General features: G+C 47.5%; 1 protein-coding gene across 1 annotated transcript; it reads right to left on the minus strand.

Annotated features, from left to right (window-relative positions):
* Positions 1-23,488, minus strand: wdhd1 (WD repeat and HMG-box DNA binding protein 1). Its single transcript, XM_061068348.1, has 26 exons — positions 23,444-23,488; positions 23,166-23,262; positions 22,206-22,317; positions 21,974-22,125; positions 19,713-19,824; positions 19,123-19,173; positions 18,942-19,037; positions 18,700-18,792; positions 11,502-11,608; positions 11,260-11,401; positions 10,952-11,168; positions 9,760-9,947; positions 9,391-9,575; positions 9,070-9,311; positions 6,972-7,109; positions 6,698-6,854; positions 6,123-6,237; positions 5,840-5,971; positions 5,517-5,740; positions 4,142-4,281; positions 3,977-4,033; positions 3,418-3,449; positions 3,049-3,213; positions 2,812-2,954; positions 2,593-2,728; positions 1-358 (listed from the first exon to the last, which is right to left on the minus strand). The coding sequence occupies exons 2-26, from the start codon at positions 23,240-23,242 to the stop codon at positions 173-175; spliced, it is 3,399 nt and encodes a 1,132-aa protein (XP_060924331.1). The 5' UTR covers positions 23,243-23,262; positions 23,444-23,488; the 3' UTR covers positions 1-172.
* Between the last annotated feature and the right edge of the window lie 229 nt (positions 23,489-23,717).

Here is a 23,717-nt window from a genome sequence, read left to right on the forward strand (position 1 = left end):
CAGTTTTTCTAGAAACATAATATTAAATCCACAAACACTGACACATACAGGAGCTGATGAAAGTCTCTGATCCTTCACAACGTTGTGATTTGAGGTCTCAGAGACGTCAGGATGGAAAGTTCTCAATAAACACATCGAACCTTTAACCAACGAGAAACTGTCGGAAACATGTTCAGTTTTTGTCGAAGGCAAACGCTGACAGTTTGGAGGCGGAGTCCAAAGGCTTCTTCTTCTTCTTCTTGGCATCGTTTTCCTCGGCTTCTTCTCGTCCGTTTTCACCTCCCACATCTTCTCCTCCGGCTCGTTTCCTCTTCTTCAGGTCGTCTCCGCTTGGACCTTTCGCTCGCTCCGTCCACGCCTGCACCGAACAAACGAGAGGACAGGAAATGCACATGTTAATTAGCGCTCGGGACGAAAATGGTTGTGCATTGTTCTGGTGTCTCCAGCCACCTCCGTGACGAGCACTACACGCACACGGACGCTCAGGCGTGTGCTCTGGAAATTGCCTCCTGTCACGTATAATCACTATGGACAGACGGCAGCTCCTCGGCCCGCTGGCTCTTCTCCTCTGCCTGCTTTTATTTATTTTCCCCCCCCTCCCTTTCTCTGTCGGCAGAGACAAAAGGAAGCGTTTTCCTGGACGTAATGGAGCCAGGATGAATCACCAGGGCCTGGTGAGTGAGCGGACATCACACACACACACTTCACCTCCAGCACCCAATGAAGCTCCACCATTAACCACACACACACACACACACACACACACACACACACACACACACACACACACACACACACACACACACACACACACACACACACACACACACACACACACACACACACACACACACACACACACACACACACACACACACACACACGAGAGGTGGTTCAGGCTGTGACGTCTCACTGTTCACTTGTCATTTCATTGTATTGGGCAGAGAATAATGTAATTAGGAGCAACACACACACAAACACACACACACACACACACACACACACACACACACACACACACACACACACACACACACACACACACACACACACACACACACACACACACACACACACACACACACACACACACACACACACACACACACACACACACACACACACACACACACACTAAGGCGTTAACAAGGTTTCAGACCAACTGTTCCCCTGCAGAGATATTTTCAGTGATTTAAAAAAAAAAACCTACTCACTGAAATGAGACACCAACTGTAAAGGGAATTGAATTGTAATGATAATTTGTAAGGCTGCATCAGGAAGTCCAGTATGAACACACACACACACACACACACACAAGAACAACACACAAACACACACACTGACACAAACTGGATCCTGCACCAGGTTCTAATTTATAATGCTGTTTACACTTTATACACTAGTTTTTACTCCATTTATATTTTTGTATCTCTTTACAATATTATAAGTATCACCACTTATTAGTACTTTATTTTTTAATGCCCTCTTGCCGCTGCTGTTTCCCAGCTGTGGGACTAACAAAGGATTATTTGATCTTATCATAAGGTCGGGTTAGTAACAGATACAGCTCGGGGGGGTGGGGGGTATGTTCATAATATATCTTCCAGATCTTTGAGACGTCTTCATCTAATAAACGAATCTGAAGCGAAACAGGCCGAGGCTGCTTCTCACCGGGAGGCAGCACAGAGATGGAAAACGACTTCCTGGAGATCGGGTTCAGTTCACAGAGAACCTCCAGGTCTCTGAGGCAGAACCGGATCACATGACACCTGGAACTGATGTAAAGAAGCATCACAGATCACCCTGGACCTGCGCCGGGAACCGGTTCAGTTCTGATTCTCCTGCTGCAGACTGACCCACTCAGCGACTCTCACACAGGATTATCATAAGATCAATGCTTTGTGCCCTCGCTGCCAAAACGCACTCGACAGGGTTCCCAGGCAACAGGCGTCCCCCCCCCCCCCCCATCCTCCCCCATCCTCCCCCATCGGCTCACATCCTCTTCCTCTGCTCTGTCCAGTGTCGCCCGGCTCTCTGCTGAGAGTCTTGATGTATGCAGGGTCAGGAGCGAGCCGCTATAGAAACCAGGAGATTGACGTCTGTTAGCGCTCAGGTGCCCGAGAGGATGAGGCGCGTCGTCACGGAAACACGACCGCAGCTCACATCATTAACCGGGGCGGTCGCGGGGGGGGGGGAAATTGGGATAGTTTATCGTACAGTAATGATTTTCCTCGCGTCTCTAAACTGACGGGTTCTCAGATCGATCGGCTCTTCAGTGGAAACAGGACGAACTGAAAACAGCTCATTCTAGAACAGAAACCTCCTCTGAGGGAGAAGATGACAAATGATTCAAGGAGGATAAAGCAGATTTTTAAATGCGCTGTGGTGGGAGACATCTCAGAGTCTGTCTCTCTCAGCCCGAGTCCAGGTCAGCATCCGACTGGACCCGTCCATGTGCATGGAGAGGAAGTGGAACCAGCAGCAGAGGTTGTTTGAGGGTTTGTTGTAGAAATGTGATGTCATGTCATATTCTCGTTTCTGCAGCTGGTAACTTTAACACCTTTACAAACGTCCAGAGGTCATTTCATTTACCAGTCGGTCCTCCGCTGACAGCGTCCTGAAGCGTCCCATGGCCTCTCTGATCACATCCGTCTCCTCCATGTCCGGCTGGTCGAACACGATGCTCTTCCTGTTCTCCTCCAGCCAGAGCTGGAACCCCGTCTTGGGTCTGGAGAGAAACCACAGACGTTTAAAACAAGGGAGGAATCTGTGTTGTGGTCTTCAGAGGCTTGAGTCATTCGGGTTTCTGACCTCTTGTTGTCGCTGTCATCTGCCGGCGAGGCTGGAGGCGGGACCTCGGCTTGTTTCCTCTGATCCGCCGCCGGCTCCGTGCTCCCCTGAGGCTTCTTATTGGCTGTTTTTGTGCCGGTCATCTGGAGCAGGGTGGACTGGGTCTGCAGAGGAAGGAGGGAACATGTCTCCAGGTCGATTAATGGAGTCTGACGAACGACGTGCACGAGTTCAATCGTCTTCTGAAGTCAACGATACCTTGGACTTGGGTCTCGGGGCCAGAGGTTTGAGGACGGGACCTTTGCCGGGTTTCCCTGCAGAGCCGCCGGGCGGAGCCGACTTCCTGCTGGACGCCATGTTGTCCAGGATGTTGGTCCCTCGATTCTGACCGGACGCAGCCGACGCTTTCCCCGATCCAAAGACCTGGAACCATTTCAATAGACTGTGTTTTATACGTCAAGGTTCATCGAGACACATTTTAGACTCCGAGACAAAATATTGAATGTGATTTAATTCTCCTGATAACTGAAGATTTATCTATAAATCACATTTTTGTCCTCGTGTCCTTTGCAGGAGACATTTTATACATTTCTAAGTCCTTTTTTTGGGGGAAACTCCGGCTCTTACCTTGAAGGGATTTGAACGTCCTACTTTACCAACTGGAAAACAAACGAGTGAAATCAGGTGAACGTTCAGATTTAAAATATTACAACAAAGTCAGATTTTCATACAAATAATAACTAGTCATGACCACTAGAGGCTGCTGTAACTGCTCTGAAATGATCTCGGAAAACTCACAACTTCCGCACGAATAAATTCCACCGAGGCTGATACCGTACACGAGAATAATAAATACGATACTTTAAAATCGCACAATAATTTATTCTCTGTTAACAAAAACGTATTTTCCAACCATGTGTTACAGTTGTGGACAAACTACATATTACAATATTAAACGACTAAAATTTCCAAATCACAAATAAAATGATCATGCTTATATTTCTGTCCTGTAATTGACAGCCAACACATACACACACACTGAACCTTTTTCATTGAATTCCATTGAATCCAAGTCGAGTCATTATAGCTCAGAGGTGTAGAGACGAGTTTTGCGTTTGACTGACAGGCGTCTCAACCCAGGTCCACTTGTTTTTAGTACTTTGTGTAATTCCTGATGTTTACTCACTTGGTGTCAGAGACGGCATCACCGGTGAAACAGCTTCTTTGGCGAATGGATTCACACCTAGAGGATAAGAGACACGGATCCCATGAGACACGCTCACTGGTGTCAGATTAGATCTTTACAGAGTGATGAGGAGCTTCTGTCTACGTAGAAAGAAGTGGAACTAACGTTTCCTGCTTTCTGGCGTCTCCTCCGTCTCCATCTCCTGTCCGTCCTCTTCCTCCCCGAGCTCCTGTCCTTGCTCCTCTTCCTCCTCCTGATTGTGTCTGTTGCTGTGACGTCCTCCTGTGACCTCGCTCTGGTCATACCTGTCCAGAGAAGACGCTTGTTGTTTTCAGTCAGCTCACGTGACAAAGTTCTAATCAGGGTTCATACACATTTTGACCAATGGATTTCCATGACTTTTCCATGACTTTTCCATGACTTTAAACCAAATTTCCATGACCGAACATTGCGTGAAATCTCGGTGTATACGCGAAAAAGTGACAAAATGTAGTATTCAAACTAACAATGAGAATTCCAAGGCATACAGCACACCTTAAATGACACAAACCCAAGTATGCCTGCTTATATTTTGAGCATATTTCTTTAAAAATGTATGAATTATTTAAAACTCAGCGTAAATGAACTAGGGATGGGCATTCGATTAAATTGTCTTAATCGATCGTCGGAAGAATTAACGATCGATTTTTCGATTAATCATTCATATTTTTATATTAAAATTCACTATTTATAGCCTATATTAAAATGCAGTGAAAATAGAAAAAACAGCGTGTTTCCTCATTGAGATCTTTATTACAAGATTAACAACTCTTGTGGCAGTTAAACAGGATCCGTTCAATGTTACACTTGTAAATAAGCGCTGCTGTACTCCTAAGCCACGCTGAGAGAGCAGCTAGCCGCTGAGAGCTAGCTCGATCTGACGGCTCTCGACCTCTCAGTCCGGTCGTTGTAACGCCCTCACTCCCGGAACCCCTCACCCAGACCCGGGTCTGTCCGGGTTACCCTCCGCGTGGACTGAGGGTCCGTGTGCGGACATGAAGCCGAGCAGCAGAGGCTTAGCTCCGGGCTGCTTCCTCCAGCTGCTAACAGACACGCTGTGCTGCGTTCAGGGCAACTCGGATATTCCGACCTCCTGCCACATAGCGAACATGCAATAGTTTATCGATGAAAACATGTCATCAATGAAATTCTTAATGATCAATTAATCAATAGTCGAGTATTTATGCCCATCCCTAAAACGAACGACATGAAAATAAGAATATAACAAATTTCCATGACTTTTCCAAAACTTTTGGGAAATTATTTTTTTCCATGACTTTTCCTTTTCCAGGTTTTCCATGACCGTACGAACCCTGTCTAATCCTGCTGATTGGACGTTCCTATGAGTCGTAATTTATTTCTCCGACAAAAAGATGAATAAAGAAGCTTGAACATTTGGCTTTTAATCAAAGAACCAGATCCTTTGAACCTCCTGTTCCTGCCGATCTAAGCTCTGAGGATTTTACAGCAGTTTAAGTGACAGATGTACTTTGATTATTACCCAGAGTTCCGTCTGATGGCCTTGTGCTCCGGCTCCTGGTCCTGCTCCTCCGGCTCCTCCTCCTGGATCTGGTTGGCTCTCTCCAGGGCCATGTCGCTGAGCCGCTGGGCGAGGTTCATGCGTCGGGACCGGGACGCGTACCGAATGGCCAGAGTCACCACGTTGTGAGTCATCAGCTCGGCCAGCTCCACGGAGCGGAACTCCCTCTCCAGCTTACAGGACAACTGGAGGAAGAGGCCCGAGAACCCACCAATCAGGAGACGGCTTCCAAATCAGGGATCATAATAGCGAGTGTGGATGTCTTCCGCGGCTCGGACACTCACTGCGAACATCTTCATGAGCAGCTCCTGTTGCTCCTTCTGCGAGCGGCTCTGTCCGTCCTCGTCGATCTCGTAGCCGCTGGACGACAGGAAGCTGTAGTGGTTGTGGAAGAGGACTGAACGCAGGAACTGCTCCTGGAAGAGGACAGAAGAGGACAGGCTGACACGGGGGGGGGGGGGCAGTGCGTCCACATTTCAACATGTCCTCAGTCGTATCGGATCTACTCTCTGTCCAACTGGTTTAAACGGTTTGGTCCAGAGCATCTGGGACGTTCGGTGGGTTTACCTCCATCTGTCCTTTCTCGGTGGCGGTCTGACACAGCGGCAGCTTGAAGGGCAGGATGGCCACAGCAGGTCTGGGCAGGGTGGGGGGGTACCTGGAGCCCTTACATGGAATACACCTGAGGGGACGAGGACAGACTGTTGGGACGGTCACCGAAAAAAACGACACCAGGAATCAAGATCAGGTGAAAGCACCACGTTGCATCCAACCATCTGAAGCTCAGGATACTGTCAGTTTTTATATTTACACCCAAACTCGTGGGAAGCAACTTAGAAACCTGATCATTCTTATGCACGTGAAACAGTTTTGTGCGTTTTTTCCTCTAAATCGAGGATTAATCAAATTCTGTTTGCCTTTAAATCTCCTGAAGCCCCTTGAAGACGTTGCTCTGCTCTGGTACGTTTATGTAAAACCACTTTGAATTGATGTTGTGTCTGAAATGTGCCATCTACATAAACTCGCCCTGTGTGTTACGACTAGATTACGACACTATAAAAAAGTTAATTCTTTTAGTAAACACTGCATCACTCAATCCTCCTCCGAGCCGCGACACAGAGCTGTGACACGGCGGCGTTCACCTGAGCTGTTGAGGGTTCTCGTGCACGCCGACCACCCAGTAGTGGTCCGACCTGCTCTTGCACGTCTCTCTGGTGTTGCACACTGGAGTCCACGTGTTTCCCAGCGAGCGGTTCAGCAGCCGCACCACGCCGTCCGAGTCCACGTAGCAAGGCGTGCCTGAAAACCCACAACACGAGCCGGACGTTAGAATCCAGCAGAGAAGCTCCACCTCTGACTGACCTGATTCTGTGTGTGTGTGTGTGTGTGAATGAAGTTGTTTGTTGACCGACTGACCCTCAGCAGTGAAGCCCAGCCAGGTCAGGTGGGATCGGAGAGACAGAGGCAGCGGCTCGCCGTTCATGATTTGTCTCTTTCTGCGACCGAACTGCAGCAGCTGGACGCCGAGCGCTTGTTCCCCGTCGAAACCTGTCGCTGAAGACGTGAGGTCAAAACACAAGGAGCAGCGTGAGTGATTCTTCAGTTAATACACAAAACATGTGTAATGGACAACGCACTTCATTTCAATCCGTTTAATTCTAGATTGTTCATTTCCATTGCGTTATATCTGTCAGAGCCTTGAAACCTGCTGGAGGAGAACTGTCCATCACAGTGAACACTTAGAAGACATTAATGAAATGATATGAAGTAAAGTGTGACACATCTCAAGGCTTAATTAAACCCTTAATTGACCATAGTTATTAAATACTAGGGATGAGCGAGTACAGCATTATCTGTATCTGTATCTGTTAACCATATGAATTATCCGTATCCGTACTCGGAGTGGGCGGGGCCTAACCCGGAAGTGGGTGTGATTTAACCCGGAAGTGGGCTGGTTCAACATAACTTTCTTTTTTAACTTTGAAATTTTTTTATTTTTATTTTTTTTAAATTTATTTCCACACCAGGTGTGTGTGTGTGTGTGTGAGACGCGAGGGACGTTCACTGTCTCCCGGAGAAATGAACACTCTGTGTTTTTAGTATAGAAAGACGTGAATTATATTCGTTCACAAGTCATACAGACTGGTTTTGTTATTTTCACTTTACATTAACACTTAAAGTTTAGTGCAGTGTAATTGTTTGCCGTGATAATTAAATGCCAGTGTGATAATAAATGAGAATTGTGTTCATTTCTCCGGGAGACAGCGAACGTCCCTCGCTACATCTGCAGCGCTCCTCTACTGAGCCAATGCAGGTCTCGTGAAAAAATGTCCATAGACTCGTACCCGAAGACCCAGTCGGGAAATGAACGAATCATTTCTGCTTCCTTGACTGAGCCTATGGAACAGTCCCGATGCGCAGTGAACCTGAGTGACTGAGAGACAGAGAGCTGTTCTGTGAGTGAGTGAGCAGAGCCGTGTGTGACGGGAGGAGCGCTGTGACGCTGTGTGAGGATTTTCATTCAGTCTGAGCACAGATAATGACTCCGATTACTCACATTATACTCGTAATCGGCAAAAGTGCTTTATCCGTACCGGATACTCGTTTCAGCCGAGTATCCGGCTCAGCTCTATTAAATACTATGGATTGATATGAGATTAAAGATTCAGATGTTGGCCGATATGTACAGACAAATATTTAGCAATGATTCCTAAGATGTCTTTATCAAACCCTTATGACAGACTAATGTAATTGAGGCATGATAATTTAAACTTTATTATAAATTAAAAAAAAGAAAACACACATACAAACGAATATATAGAACTAGAATCAAGAAAACTAAACTTAAAATGTGTGAGATAATAACATAGATCTGCATCTGGCCTGTATCTGATTCTGCTCAATTTGAGTTTTCATAAATCGGCAAATATCAAATCAGTCGGGCTCCAGTGAGAGCATTTCTTTACATTGTTATAATAAATAAGTGTTAAAATATTCTGTTCAAATATTCAAGGCAAATTTTTTAACCGTCTGGAACGAGTGGATTTTGGACAATTTAAATCAAATTTAAAAGAATTTATTAAAATTGTTTTTTTAAATCTTTTACTTCCTGTCCAGTCAGTGTTACAAAGGGACATCATGGAATTTGAGTGGACGGGACAGCGAGAGGTCACAGCTGTGTCTCCTCTGAGCTGCGTCCGGGGATTCTCAGATTTGACACATGTAAACAATTAGAGCTTCTACTTTATTATTTGTTGAGACCAGGTGGAGAGTGTGTGTGTGTGTGTGTGTGTGCTTGTGTGTGTGTGCTTGTGTGTGTGTGTGTGTGTGCTTGTGTGTGTGTGTGTGTGTGTGTGTGTGTGTGTGTGTGTGCTTGTGTGTGTGTGTGTGCTTGTGTGTGTGTGTGTGTGTGTGTGTGTGTGTGTGTGTGTGTGTGTGTGTGTGTGTGTGTGTGTGTGTGTGTGTGTGTGTGTGTGTGTGTGTGTGTGTGTGTGTGTGTGCGTGTGTGTCTAACCCCGGTGGTAGACGATGAGCAGCTGCTCTCCGTGTGCGACCATGCACACCACCGGTCCTGGGAGACTGAAGATGTCTCGCTGAACGCCTCCGATGGAGAAGAGGCGGAGCATCAGCGTGCTGGTGGCGACCGCCGCCCAGCCCGCCCCCAGACACAGCGCCCGGGCGTCCTCGCCCGCCGGCAGGTCCACCATCCACTCCTTATTGGTGTCCCAGGACGAGAAGTGGAGGCACTGCAGCTTACTGAGGAGGGAGAGGAGCAGCTTCAAGGATCTGACCAAACAAGTCACAGAAATGTAAGAGAGCGGGTGGGGGGTGTTACCTGGCGAGCTCGTCTGTGCTGGAGCACGCCAGCAGCACGGCCTCCTGGGAAATATCAGCCATGGTGTGACCCAGGGAGTTGGTGAGGTGCATGGCGTGGTGCACGGCCGTGTCGTGGAACTCCACGTCGATGGCGTTGTCCTGCTCGTCGTTGTAACCGCGCACGATTCCCACAGAGTTCCACATCTGAGTGAGTGGACGTTAGGATTATCATAACCACACGTTCCATTCAAATTAAACTGAACTTTAACAATATGAGTCTTACAGCCTATTCAAAATAATATAAGAAGATCAGAATCGCCAAAAGTTAAATGTTAACTGCAGAATCTGTTCATGGATTTAACTTTCACAGGCTGCTCGTGTCTCCTACCATGAAGCGGTGCGTGAGGTGTGCGGGGGTGGAGCCGGACTGGAACGCCTTCTGAGGAGCACTGGGCATCGGACCCTCGTAGACGGGGCGGGGGGGCGCCAGGGGCACGGACCGAGGAACCACGGCGCTGCCGGTGTCGTCGTCGTCGTCCCTGAACGCGTCCGGACCGAGCTTCAGGGATCCGGTGTCTGATCGAAGACGTGCGAGCAAAGATGGAGACATTTCAAATACAGGAAGTTGAAACCAATCCGACCCCCCCCCCCCACTCCATCTGTGATGAACCCTCATCCACTGACCAGGGATTAAAGCAAAAAAAAAATCATCTGACTGAAAAAAAAAAAATCGGCACTCACTTTGGGTCGTGGCTGCTTACCGCCTCGATATTTGAACTTCACGTGGTCCATGATCACTCACTAGTTTAAAGCTAGGGCATAAAACCAATATTTTTTTGCAAGACTTCACCATTCGTGTTAATGGGCTATAAATCACAAAACGTCTGCACAAGTTGTCATTTATTTCCACAATGCTTTCGAGAACAATTATATGCCAACGCATGGATTTTTTTTTAAAAATGGCGCGTCAACTTATCCATTCGAACATGAGAAAGACGCAAGGCATGGTTCACAAAGAAAAGGTTAAAAAAAAATCACAGCTGATTGGTGAAGTTATGGCAAATCATATCAGTGTTACACCCCCCCCCCTATTTTTTTTTCTCTTCGGATCTGCATCGATCTCATTTTTAAGGCCGATTTATAGTCGTTTTTTACGCACGCAGCTTCTACGGACTCGTTTTGGTTTATAGTTCCCCTACAGTGGCGCGTGTTGCAACGCAATTCCCCGCCAGACCACTAGGCGGAGTAATTTTTTTTGTTTGATTCGGCTCTTCGTCGTGTGTGGCATACGTTTATATACATCGCCACGGCGGCTCCTCAGAGCCTTTTTCTGGCGGACAAACCCGCCGGTCAGTGACGGGTTATACTAGTGGTCATAGTTTCGGATCTTTTCTGCCAAGTGCTCTTCTAGTTTGGTCTATATTCGTTCTTCTAAATCTTCCGTGGTTTCCGCAGTTTCCGGGTATGAAACCGGAAATGCGACTCCGGACGGCCGATTTATACTCGTTTTTTTACGCCTTGTGCGAGCGGAGTTGACGGAAATCCTTCCTAGCGACGGAAAACTTGAATCCATGACTGACCCAGCGAGTTCTCGTCGTCCAGGATCGCTCCTCGGTTCCGGACGCGTCCAGTCGAGGGAATGAGGACATCATCCTCGTCGTCCTCGTCTTCGTCCGCCGCCACTCGTTTCTTCACCGGCGAGCTGGTGTCGCTCAGTCCTTCGTCCATCACCCGGTCGTCATCATCATCGTCATCGAACAAGGCGTCGTAGTCCTTCACTGTTTTTTTCACCGCAGCCTGCTGAAGGTCCGGCGGCAGAAAACCATGAAGACAACGGTCGGACAGAAACACTGAGAATCAGATCTTCTTCAGGACATCCCCGTGTTACCTTGGGGACGCTGGCGTCGGCCGTGGAGACGCCGAGTCCGTCCAGCAGACCCAGGCAGCCCTCGGTGTCCGTGTAGGCGATCTGGCTCCCGGACGGATGCCAGGCCAGGCCGCACACCGTGAAACCTTTCTCGTGCTTCTGCCTGAACACAGGAGAGAGAGAGACACCCGGTCACTGGGATGAACCCCGAACCTTCACGTCTCCTTCGACAGGTCAACAACCACCCGGGGTGGGGGACTCACCGTTCCACACACAGTTTGCTGCTCACGTCCCACAGGGTCAGTGCACCCCCCACGCTGCCGGCTGCCAGGAACTGTCCACACGGGGACCAGGCCACCACGTTGACCGGCTGCAGGGACAGGTCGAATCAAATGAAGAGACAGAGCGGAGAGATAAACTGAACCTTCAGTTCTGCTGATCGTTTCAAACACGGACTTTCACAATCGACCTTTGACACCTTTTCAAACTTAGTGTTTTAGGCTTTTTCACTGAATCACTCACATAAGAAAACATCAGGGTCAGAGAATTTGTGCCGTGCGGTAAAATATCTTTACTTTCCTTCACTTGTTTTTATGTTGATGTTCTGTTTTAATGTTGCTTCTATCTTTCATGCTTTTATCTTTGATCCTGTATTATTTTATTGTAAGGTTGTAAAGGTCACCGCAGTGCACTTTATGGATCAAAAAAAAAAGCTACATATGTCATTGGTCAGACACCTTAAAACTATAGGAATGAGGAAGTGGATCTATGTATGTATTTGTTTATTATTTGTGTGATTGTTTATTATTTGTGTGATTATGTAAATATGGGGTTTTTGTAAAGGAAATGTGTTAAATATGGGGAAGTGACGTCCCGCCGGGAGGTGTGTGTTTTTTTTGGAGCTGCGGGCGGGCGGTGCGGCCAGTGGTTCGAGGAACTGGATATATAATTTACAACCGAAAGGATTTTTTCTCTGGAACGGGATTATTACCTGGGAGATTTTTGTAATGGCTTATATCGTGGACTGAACATTTTCTGGGCACTGGAAGGGGGTGAGAAAGCGTGGACTTTGATTTGTTTGCGGCACTCACCTCGCCACACCTGCAGACATTTTTGTTTTGGACGTTTGTTTGGGGATTATGTTTGGTCCTGGGGTGGGAAAATATTGTTGTTTGAGTGTGTGTAAATAGCTTGTTTATGTTCACGGGTCCGCCAATGTTTGCGGGCATGAGCGAGGGGGGTTATTGGTGTTTTGTGTAAATACAGTATATAATAAGCAACCTGTTTGAGTGTTTTCCGTTTATATATATATTTAGTTAATTTTTGGTAAGACCGATAACTAGGTTATCGGTCCAATTAGGGATTTTTCGTTTATGTTAACTTGTTCAGGCAGCGTGCAACAAACACAGTGGGTCGGCTCCGCCCGTGTCCTTTAAATTTAATGCGTAGTAACTTTGCCCTGGGGTTGAAACAGGGCGATTTGTTACAGAGTGGTGGCCAGTATGGGGCCCAGTGGATGATAAAATTAAAATCGATATCGCTGTGACGGAGCATGTGCGTTTGTCCCGAGGAGTTTTTTTCTCCCGTCGGGCTTTTGTTTGTTTCAAGTTAAAATAACACGGGCCGAAAATTGTGTTTGATACAGCGAATTCTTCAGTATCACGGCACTTTACGTGTTATCTATATTTCATTAAGAATTAAGTTGCATAACTGTGTTGTTTTTTCCAATAACTGTATTAGATATTCAGTGACTGTTAAGTTTAATTAATTGATTTGTGGCATAACTGTGTTGTTTTTTCCAATAACTGTATTAGATATTCAGGGACAGTTAAGTTTAATTGATTTGTGAAGATTAGGATCAGAGCAGGGTAGCTGTGCAAACCTGGCCTACCTATATATATATATATATATCTCTATACATACATGTATATTGCAACTACAGTACAGTGAATACATCCTTTTATTAACGAATACTGCAACATTAAGCACACATTTCCCTGAGGGCTTAGCTTCACTTGTCAGTTAAAATGGCGGCGTCAAGGCAGCAGGGGTCACCCAGGTGTGATGATGCACCTGAAGAGAGCTCACTGCCCCTCATCGATTTGGCTCGAAATATCCCTTCTCCTCCTGAAGATGACAATTATCGGCATGTTACCTGTAGACACAACCGCAGTGGCCTCAGTGAGGTAACCAGCATGCTGGAATCGATGTATCTTGACCCCCAGGTTGAGGATCAACATCAGTCAGAGGACAGTGATGATAATGGAGCCATTGGAGTGGAGGAACATCTGCAGGACTTACAGTTAAAAATTGAGTCTTTGGAGAACCGGTTTAAGGAAGCAGCCGATAGTACGCTCAATCGGGAGGAGGGGCTCCGAGCAGCAATTGATGCAATGGCTAAGGAGGCGAAGGAGTATATTGACACAAGGCTGCAGAGATTTGATCAAGCTCTGGTATCCTGCCTGCAGCGGAGGGATAAACGGTGGGATGAAGAACTTAAGAAGACCATCAACAAAAGCCGGTCTTCATGGAAGCCTGTTAGTTTCTCCACTCCGGCTGTGGTCTTGTCTGCCGGCCGCCAAACATCTGTGAGAGATGGTTCACTCCCGGCCGCGGCCGCAGCTTCAGCTAAACCACCTATTAGAATGGAGTTTCCCCAGTTTGGTGACTCGAGGAGTTCAGCTGATGTCACTGATTTCATCGAACAGTGTGAGAACTTTCTTTCTTTAAGACCACTGAGTGACTTTGAGTTCCTGGGCACCCTTAACGCCGTTCTAAAAGGACCAGCACGGAGCTGGTGGTTAGCCGCTCGCAGCAAAATAGCTAATTGGGAGATGTTCAAAAATGCATTCCTGGAAGCTTTCTTGCCCACTGATTACCAGTCGGAGATTGAGGAGCAGCTCCGTTCTAGTGTGCAATCACCCGATCAGTGCCTGAGGGACTTTGCCTATGATCACCGGGCACTCTGCCTGAAGTGGAGTTCCGATATGGCAGAGGAAGAGGTGGTGCGGCGAATCCTCAGATCGTGTAATCCACGGCTGGCCAGTGGCCTACGTGGCATTGTGTCCACAGTCGACCAGCTGGTTAAGGTGGGGTCTTTGATCGAGAAAGACTGGAGCAACTCCAAAGACTATTGGAACCGCGTTCAGCAGTCCCACTCTTCAGACCGTACTAGCAAAAAATCCAGCAGGAAACCTGAACATTGTCAGGGCCGTGGACATGGTGCGGATGTGGCATCGGTTCTGGGCAGTCCAACCCTCCTGGTCGTACCAGTAAGGATCAGAGGATCACACGGAGATGCCGTCCTTGACTCAGGCTGCACATACACATTGATGAACAGAACCTTATGGAACAACCTAAGGTGGGCTGGAGAGACTCTGAACGTGAGTGAAGTCCCGAGGTTCGTTATGGCCAATGGACATGAGAGTAAGGCTCTAGGGAAAACTAACCTGCTCCTCACCCTCAATGACACTCATGTCTCCATCAGCGTTCATATATTGAGTGATGATCAGCTGTATATGCCTCTACTACTCGGGTTAGACTTTATGTGTGCAAGCCAGATAGTCTTAATGCCCCACCTTAGGAAGTATGTCATGCCAGGGGGGACAGAGCACAAGTTTTTAACGAAAACCCGGGATGCATTGCAGTGGGGGTTTCAAGGCTCAATAATCAATTTTTACGTAGCAGTATTTGAAGAGGCTAGCATCAAGCAGCCAAGCCTGCCTCTAGTAGAGGCTCAACCGGTGGTGGTTAGGCCACTGCTGCAGAAATGGCCTACAGTTTGGACAGAGTCCACAGGTGCAACTGAAATCGTAAGGCACAAAATCATGACCACGGATGAGCTGCCAGTGCGAAAGAGAGCCTATAGAGCATCGGTACATAAGCAAGCAGTCATCGAGGAGCAGATTAAGAAGATGCTCAGTGATGGTGTGATAGAGCCTTCCTCGTCGGCCTGGGCCTCCCCAGTGGTCTTAGTCCCAAGGAAGGATGGGACACCCCGTTTCTGTGTGGACTATAGAGGCCTCAACGCCAAAACGCATCACGATGCATATCCAATGCCGTTGGTGCATGAAATTCTGGAGTCCATGCAGGGGGCCCGATATTTTAGCTCACTGGATCTCCAGAGTGGTTACTGGCAGGTGGCCATGGACGAAGAAAGCAAAAGGAAGACCGCCGTGACCACCCATCTAGGCCTCTTCCAGTTTAGAGTTATGCCATTTGGACTGCGGAACGCAGGTGCCACTTTTCAGCGGTTGATGGAATCTGTCCTTGGGGAGTTAAAGGGGAAAATCTGTTTCGTGTATATAGATGACATCATCATTTTTTCCAAGACTCAGGAGCAGCATTTACAAGATCTGGATGCTGTCTTCCAAAAGCTGCATGAGGCCAGCCTAACCCTCAATGTGAAGAAATGCCATCTTCTTCAGACTCAGTTAACATTTTTGGGGCATATAGTATCAGGGGAGGGTGTAGCCGTGGACCCAGCAAAGATTGTGGCCATATCAGCCTATCCAGCACCAACAGACTTGAAGAGTCTCCAAAGATTCCTTGGATTAGTGGGCTGGTACCACAAGTTTCTACCTAGACTAGCGGACATTGTGGCTCCACTGAATAACCTCAAGAGGAAAGGGGTATTGTGGGAGTGGACTGAGCAATGTCAAGACGCCTTCGAACATCTCAAGATGATGTTGCAGTCACCACCAGTGTTGGCTCAGCCGCAGCCGCTCCTTGGCTTCCAGGTGCACTGTGATGCCAGCGACGTGGGACTAGGGGCCGTCCTGATGCAGACTATTGACGGGGAGGAGAAGGCCATAGCCTTTGCCTCAAGAACACTGCAGGGTGCAGAACTGAGATACTCCACCTCGGAGAAGGAGTGCCTAGCTGTCGTCTGGGCAGTGGAGAAGTGGCGACACTACCTAGAGGGGGAGATGTTCCAAGTATTCACGGACCACAGTGCTCTAACCTGGGCCTTTAACTGCCCTAAAACGTCGTCTCGCCTGACCAGATGGACTCTGCGGCTCCAGCCTTACTCCTTCAGAGTCAACTATAAGAAGGGCTGCTGTAATATTGTCCCTGATGCACTATCCCGGGCACCGCCATTATCAGAAGGGAACGTTTGTGTTGCGGTTCCAAAATCAAACTGGTCTGCCTTACCCAGCTCCCTTCAAGATATTGGAAGTGCCCAGCAGTCTGACACACTTTGTAAAGAGCTTGGCCTTTCCATCGAGCAGCCCACACCTGGTCGCATTCACTATGAATACCAACAAGGAGTGTTGTACCGGGGTGTGCCTTCAAAGTACGGGGGATTTAATTACCAGATGGTTACCCCAGATGTATTGGTGCCAGAGTTTCTGGTTTATTTTCACAACAGCCCTTTTGGAGGACATCTAGGGAGGATGAAAACCCTCCTGAAAATATTGGAGGTGGCGTGGTGGCCAACGGTCCGAAAAGATGTGTGGAGCCATGTCCGAGCCTGTTCTGTGTGCCAGCAATATAAGCCATCCAACGAGAAACCAGCTGGGCAACTCCAATCCACAGAGGTCAAGGTTCCAGGAGAAATGATTGGAGTAGACTTCATGGGACCCCTACCACTAAGCAAAGGCCGGAATTCAGTGCTGATGGTAGTCGTGGATTACTACACCAAATGGGTGGAGCTTTTCGCCCTGAAGGATTCTAAGACGCCAAAAGTCTGTCAGGTCCTGAAAAATGACATTTTCACTCGCTGGGGGGTTCCCAAGTACTTGGTGTCAGACCGAGGCCCCCAATTCACAAGCCAGCTGATGGCTAGCCTTTGTCAGTCGTGGGGCGTAACCCATAAGCTCACTACGGCCTACCACCCACAGACCAATCTGACAGAGAGGGTCAACAGGATTTTGAAGACCATGATCGCCTCTTTTGTGGGGAATTACCATTATGATTGGGACCGGTGGCTGCCAGAATTTAGGTTCGCGATCAACACTGCAGTGCACGAGACCACTGGGGTGACCCCTGCAATGTTAGCTCTTGGTCGCACCCTCAAAGGCCCACTGGAGCGTCTCATACACCAGTCCCCTGCACCTAGCTCATCAGCATATCACATCCTACACTCACACACACAATTGCTGGAGGAGGTTGGAAGGCATGTTGGGGTGGCCAAAGCTAGACAAGCCAGATATTATAATGCACGACGCAAAGATGTACACTTTGCTGTTGGGGATCTGGTCTGGGTTAGGGCACATCCTTTGTCTAAAGCCTCAGCTAAATTCTCTGCCAAATTTGCACCCAGATGGTCAGGGCCTGTAAGGGTAGAGAAAAGGTTAGGTCCTATTAATTACCGAGTTCGTTGGGTGTCTGACAAAATGAAGGTGGACAATATAAATGTGGTCGACCTGAAACCCTACTATGGTCCCGATAAGCCGCTGGCTGGGGGGGGGGGAATGTAAAGGTCACCGCAGTGCACTTTATGGATCAAAAAAAAAAGCTACATATGTCATTGGTCAGACACCTTAAAACTATAGGAATGAGGAAGTGGATCTATGTATGTATTTGTTTATTATTTGTGTGATTGTTTATTATTTGTGTGATTATGTAAATATGGGGTTTTTGTAAAGGAAATGTGTTAAATATGGGGAAGTGACGTCCCGCCGGGAGGTGTGTGTTTTTTTTGGAGCTGCGGGCGGGCGGTGCGGCCAGTGGTTCGAGGAACTGGATATATAATTTACAACCGAAAGGATTTTTTCTCTGGAACGGGATTATTACCTGGGAGATTTTTGTAATGGCTTATATCGTGGACTGAACATTTTCTGGGCACTGGAAGGGGGTGAGAAAGCGTGGACTTTGATTTGTTTGCGGCACTCACCTCGCCACACCTGCAGACATTTTTGTTTTGGACGTTTGTTTGGGGATTATGTTTGGTCCTGGGGTGGGAAAATATTGTTGTTTGAGTGTGTGTAAATAGCTTGTTTATGTTCACGGGTCCGCCAATGTTTGCGGGCATGAGCGAGGGGGGTTATTGGTGTTTTGTGTAAATACAGTATATAATAAGCAACCTGTTTGAGTGTTTTCCGTTTATATATATATTTAGTTAATTTTTGGTAAGACCGATAACTAGGTTATCGGTCCAATTAGGGATTTTTCGTTTATGTTAACTTGTTCAGGCAGCGTGCAACAAACACAGTGGGTCGGCTCCGCCCGTGTCCTTTAAATTTAATGCGTAGTAACTTTGCCCTGGGGTTGAAACAGGGCGATTTGTTACAAGGTGACCTTGGGTGACTTGAAAGGCGCCTCCAAATCAAATGTATTATTATTATTATTACTACTGTCTCTAGAAGACAGGAAGAAGAAGGGTTGTTCACCGAGGACGTAACCATGAACAGTGTGTGTGTGTCTCTGTGTGTGTGTGTGTGTGTGTGTGTGTGTGTGTGTGTGTGTGTGTGTGTGTGTGTGTGTGTGTGTGTGTGTGTGTGTGTGTGTGTGTCTCACCTGAGTGAGCAGGTCGTCAGTCAGAGTGCTCACATGGTCCCAGGTCCCTCGCTCGTACAGGTGAACCTTGGTGTCGACGGGAACTGCCAGAAACTGAGTTCACACACACACAGTGTTTGGTTATTTTAGATCAAATCTTCTGTTCTGATGGGTTTTTTTTAAATCGGAGGTGGAGGAACAGTCGGAGACACCAGCTTCTGTCAGTCAGCCGACCACAGAGAAGCAGTCACACGCTCACTGACCTTTGCCGCCCGGGGCTGCCACGCCAGCCGACACAGAGACTTTGCATTGCTGACGTCGTTGGTCTTCTGCAGCAGAGGCCAGCTGACCACCTGAGTCTGAGGACACGCAGAGGACCGATGAGGTGCACGGACATGTAAAGAGAAAGATCTTCGTGTGTGAGGTGGTGAATCGGTGACGTACCTGCTCCTCGATGTTCCAGACGACCACAGAACCGTCACAGCTGGAAGACGCCTGGCAGAGTTTCACAGGGATGGAGTTAAACACACAAAGTTGTGTATGAGCTGGTTTCAGTTGCATTAGAAACACACAACCGAGCTAATTCATTAACTGAGTTGGAAGTTTATTAGATTCACACATCGATGAAGTACACAACCATTTTACTCAAGTAAATGTACAAATAAAAGGACAAAAAGTACTTAAATAAAATAACAATGTTAACTTCTCTACTTGAGTAAATACTTGTAAATAAACGTAATGTATTAAATGTGAAAGTTCTATTGTCCCTGGCCTGCTCTGATTGGATCAGACGACCAATTACTCAATTTAAAGTAAGAACAGATATTTACAAATGTCGTGGGAGGAAAAGTACCTGAAAATAAATATAATGAAGTAAAGTAATGAAGTAGATGTACTTTGTTAAACGCCATCACTTCGCAGTTTGTAGTTTGAATCTAGTTTTGTGTAGTTGATGTTTACAATTTGAGACCAAACTCTTCATAATTAAAACCGACAGTGTTGAATCTCCGCCTCCAGGGACAAGAGTGACTCACCAGGAAGTCCTCTTTGGGGTCAAAGGTGACGCTGAGGACCGGCGCCTCGTGACCCCGCAGCGTCTTCTGCTGGCTGCTGTCCGACACCTCCACCACCTTGACCAGGAAGTCGCTGAGGGACACATGGGGGACACGGCTGAATAAACCTGGCGTGTTCAGGGTTCGTCCATTTCAACACGAGATCAGCTGTCGGCGGAAGCAGAAAGGGCGTCGGCTCGAAACAACACCGGGGGGGGGGGGGGACTAATTAATGGAATCGACCCTGATCTCTTCCTGAATGCCAAATCCTCCGTGACACTCCCTCAGATGCCTGGATCTTTATCGATCAATACCACGACAGAAATTACAGGTGTGAAAATGGCAGCATCAATAAAACCTGTTCAGGGAAGAATCGATTCTGGCAGCAGACAAACATTTATCTCCAATCAGGACTAATGGTGAACTCAATCCAACGTGGGAAACAGCATCCTGCGCTGGAGCAACAACAGCGAACCTAATCGGATCCACACACACACACAGACACACACACACACACACAGACACACACACACACACCGGTGAACACAACAGACACGTAACGCACGACAGCTTCAGCCGCAGGAGACGCCGGAAGCGGATGAACGTGCACGGTTTGACAAAGTGAAACTGACAAGAGCTCGTCTTCCAGCACCGAGATCAGATCACAGGGGGTGGGGGGGTGGGGGGGGTGGGGGTCACCTGGAAAACCTCACAACGGAAGATTCTGGAAACACAACATGTTCCCACTCACTCAGGATTATGGCCCGAAAAAAGGACTGAAGATTTTTCAAATTGGGGTTGAAACTAGGGAGGGGCATAATTAATCGACGATCGATTAATTGATCATTAAGAATTTCGTCGATGACATTATTTTGTGATCGACGAAATTCTGTCGCGTTCACTGCCAACACTGCGAAGCTATACGTCTCCATGAGCGCATGAGGAGTCCACTGCTCTTCTTCAAGTAGGAGGTCGGAATATCCGAGTTGCCTGAACGCAGCACATGAGGATGTTAGCAGCTGTAGGAAGCAGCCCGGAGATATACTCTACCAGCCCCGCTGAAAGACCCGCAGCTAGCCGCTGAGAGCTAGATGGATCTGATGGTTCTCGACCTCCCGGTCCGGTTGTTAAGATTAAGATTAAGATACAGTTATTTGTCCCAAACACATGCACAGACATGCAAGGGGAAATTTAACCTCTGCTTTTAACCCATCTGGTGCAGGACACACAGAGCAGTGAGCAGCCATGTACGGCGCCCGGGGAGCAGATGTTGGGGGAGTAAGGTGCCTTGCTCAGGGGCACTAGACAGGGTAGGGAGAATCCTCTTGGATTTTTGTTGTTTCTCCGTGGAGTCGAACCAGAGACGAACCAGAGACCTTTTCTGCCCATAGTCCAAGTTTCTTGTCATCTTGTCAGGTCATCAATCCCAGGACCCCTCACCCAGACCTGGGTCTCTCCGGGTTCCCTTCCCGGTAGACTGAGGGTCCGTGTGCGGACATGAAGCCGAGCTCCGCAGCTAGCCCCCGGAGCTAGCGGAGGCTGGCCCCTTCGGACCCGGACAGAGCCGGGTCTGGGTGATGGGTTCCGGGAGTGAGGACGTGACAACAACCAGAGTAAGAGGTCGAGAACCGTCAGATCCAGCTAGCTCTCAGCGGCTAGCTGCTCTCTCATCGGGGCTGAAGAGTACAGCAGCTCTGATTTACAAGTGTAACCATTGAACGGATCCATTTAACTGCCACAAGAGTTGTTCATCTTCTAATAAAGATCTTAATGAGGAAACACGCTGTGTTTTTTCTATTTTCACTGCATTTTAACAGTCTATAAATAGTGAATTTTAATATAAAAATATTAATGATTCATCGAAAATTTGTCATTAACTCTCCCGACGATCGATTAAGACAATTTAATCGAATGCCCATCCCCAGTCGAAACCAGATAAGATTATGGCTCTGATCTCCGTCACACAATCTCAAATCCTCAGCAGGACGACAACCGAGCTACACAACTGAACCACGATGCAGCCGCTGGTTTGGACTCAGCTTTGGCGTTTCCAGGTGGAAACCAGTAAAAGAGCGTCAACCAGCGGCGAGCAAAAACAGAAACGTCGTGTTCTGGACACATAAACAAATCCCAACACAACTAATGTTGTCGTTTCCTTTTGTGGTGTTGGTTGATCACCACACTTCTCCTCTGGTTCTTGTTAATTCTGTTTTTTTCCGGGGTCAGTGATCATCTGAAGGTACCTGGACCCGGCGGCGACCCTGGAGCCGCTGCTGTTGAAGGTGACGTGCGTGGCGTTGGTGGTGAAGCGGGTCAGGATCCCGTCGGGCTCGCCGTCGGGAAACGTGTGGATCTGCACCGTGTTGTTGGAGCTCGCCGTCACCAGCTTCCCGTTCTGTGGACGGAGGAACATCAGTACACAACTCGCGTCACGTCAACACACGCCAGATGTGCAGGAGGGCGGCGCACACCGACCTTCAGGGCGAGGGAATACGCCTTCTCGCCCACGGTGATGAACTTGGGGTCGTCGTCATCCAGACTTTCCCAAATCCGAACATCTCCGTCGTTTCCACAGGTGACGATGAACCTGAGAGAGAGAGAGAAGCAGGAAAACTTCTATTTTGACTTTTCAGATAATTGAATCAACTTTATCCAAAAGATTTGACGCACTTCTCCAGATGTTAAATATCTAAGTGAACTGAGGGTTAGTTGAAGTCGGGTCAGTTCCCTCAGATCAGAGCTTCACTGGTCATTTGTGTTATTCCTCCACGAATAAATATAAATCATGGGATTTATGTTCTTCTCTTAATATCACACTTTTGTTTATACTTTATTTAAATCTAATGATCACTCTCATTGCTGACCTGAAAACTTTCCACTGAGCCGAGTTCACTTCCAGATGTTTTTAACTAAAACTAGACTAACAGAAGCACATCTTATTTATTTACATATTCCATTTTACATAAGCACATACTCGTGCAATTTTACTGCTTTTTTTGCACTCCTGGTTAGAAGCTGATCTGCATTTCGTTGTCTAAGTACTTGTACAATGACAATAAAGTTGAATCAAAATCTAAAAAATCTGTGTAAAGCAGCAACACAATGACTTTATGACTGAATCCACACAAACAGAACTTAATGAGGCTTAATCTCTCTGCTTCTTCACACTTCAGTGTTGTTTTACTTCCTTGTGCCTTTTTCTGACTCTTGATATCTGTAATATTGCATATCTCCCTCATTGCTGGACTAATAAAGGATAATTTTATGATTTTATAACAAACTGATGGGTTGAAGGGAGCAGGCTGCTTCACTTTAATAAACTCTGGAGCTCTGGGTCTGTTCCTCCTTGTCCTCGGTCCTCGTCCCACTCATAGATAGATATATACAGATATATCATATATATATCTATATATATATATCTATGGTCCCACTCACCTACTGTGGTCATCGAAGCAGACCTCGGTGTGTCCCTCGGAGTGACCGTAGCGCATCGGCTTCCTCTCACACGGCATGTTGATGATTCCTCCACAAACTGAGACACACACGGACACACACAGAAACACACAGACACACACGGACACACACGGACACACACGGACACACACAGACAAACAAGGACACACACAGCAACACGTTAAACACGAGTCAGAGACACAACGCAGCGAGGATCTGACGGGAGATAAAGAAATAAGAGAATAAACATGAACACTTACAACTTTCCTCTTCTTCTTCTTCTTCTTCTCTCAGCTGTCTTCTTCTCCTCAATCTCCCGCGCTGCGTTGAAAACAAGGAAACGCCGCGTCACAACTCCCGCCACCCACGTCACCACGCAGGCGCCGGAAGTACTCCCTCGTCTGAGCAGCAGCGCGGGAACATTCGAGTCAGACTCAGGATTTTATTAACATTTCTGATCAGATTTAAATGAACGAGCGTCTGAAAGTGGCTGAATTTGATTTTGTAGATTAATGTGTTTGGTTCAGATGTTGA

This window comes from Limanda limanda, chromosome 3, assembly GCF_963576545.1.
Source record: "Limanda limanda chromosome 3, fLimLim1.1, whole genome shotgun sequence".
Classification (NCBI taxonomy): Eukaryota; Metazoa; Chordata; class Actinopteri; order Pleuronectiformes; family Pleuronectidae; genus Limanda; species Limanda limanda.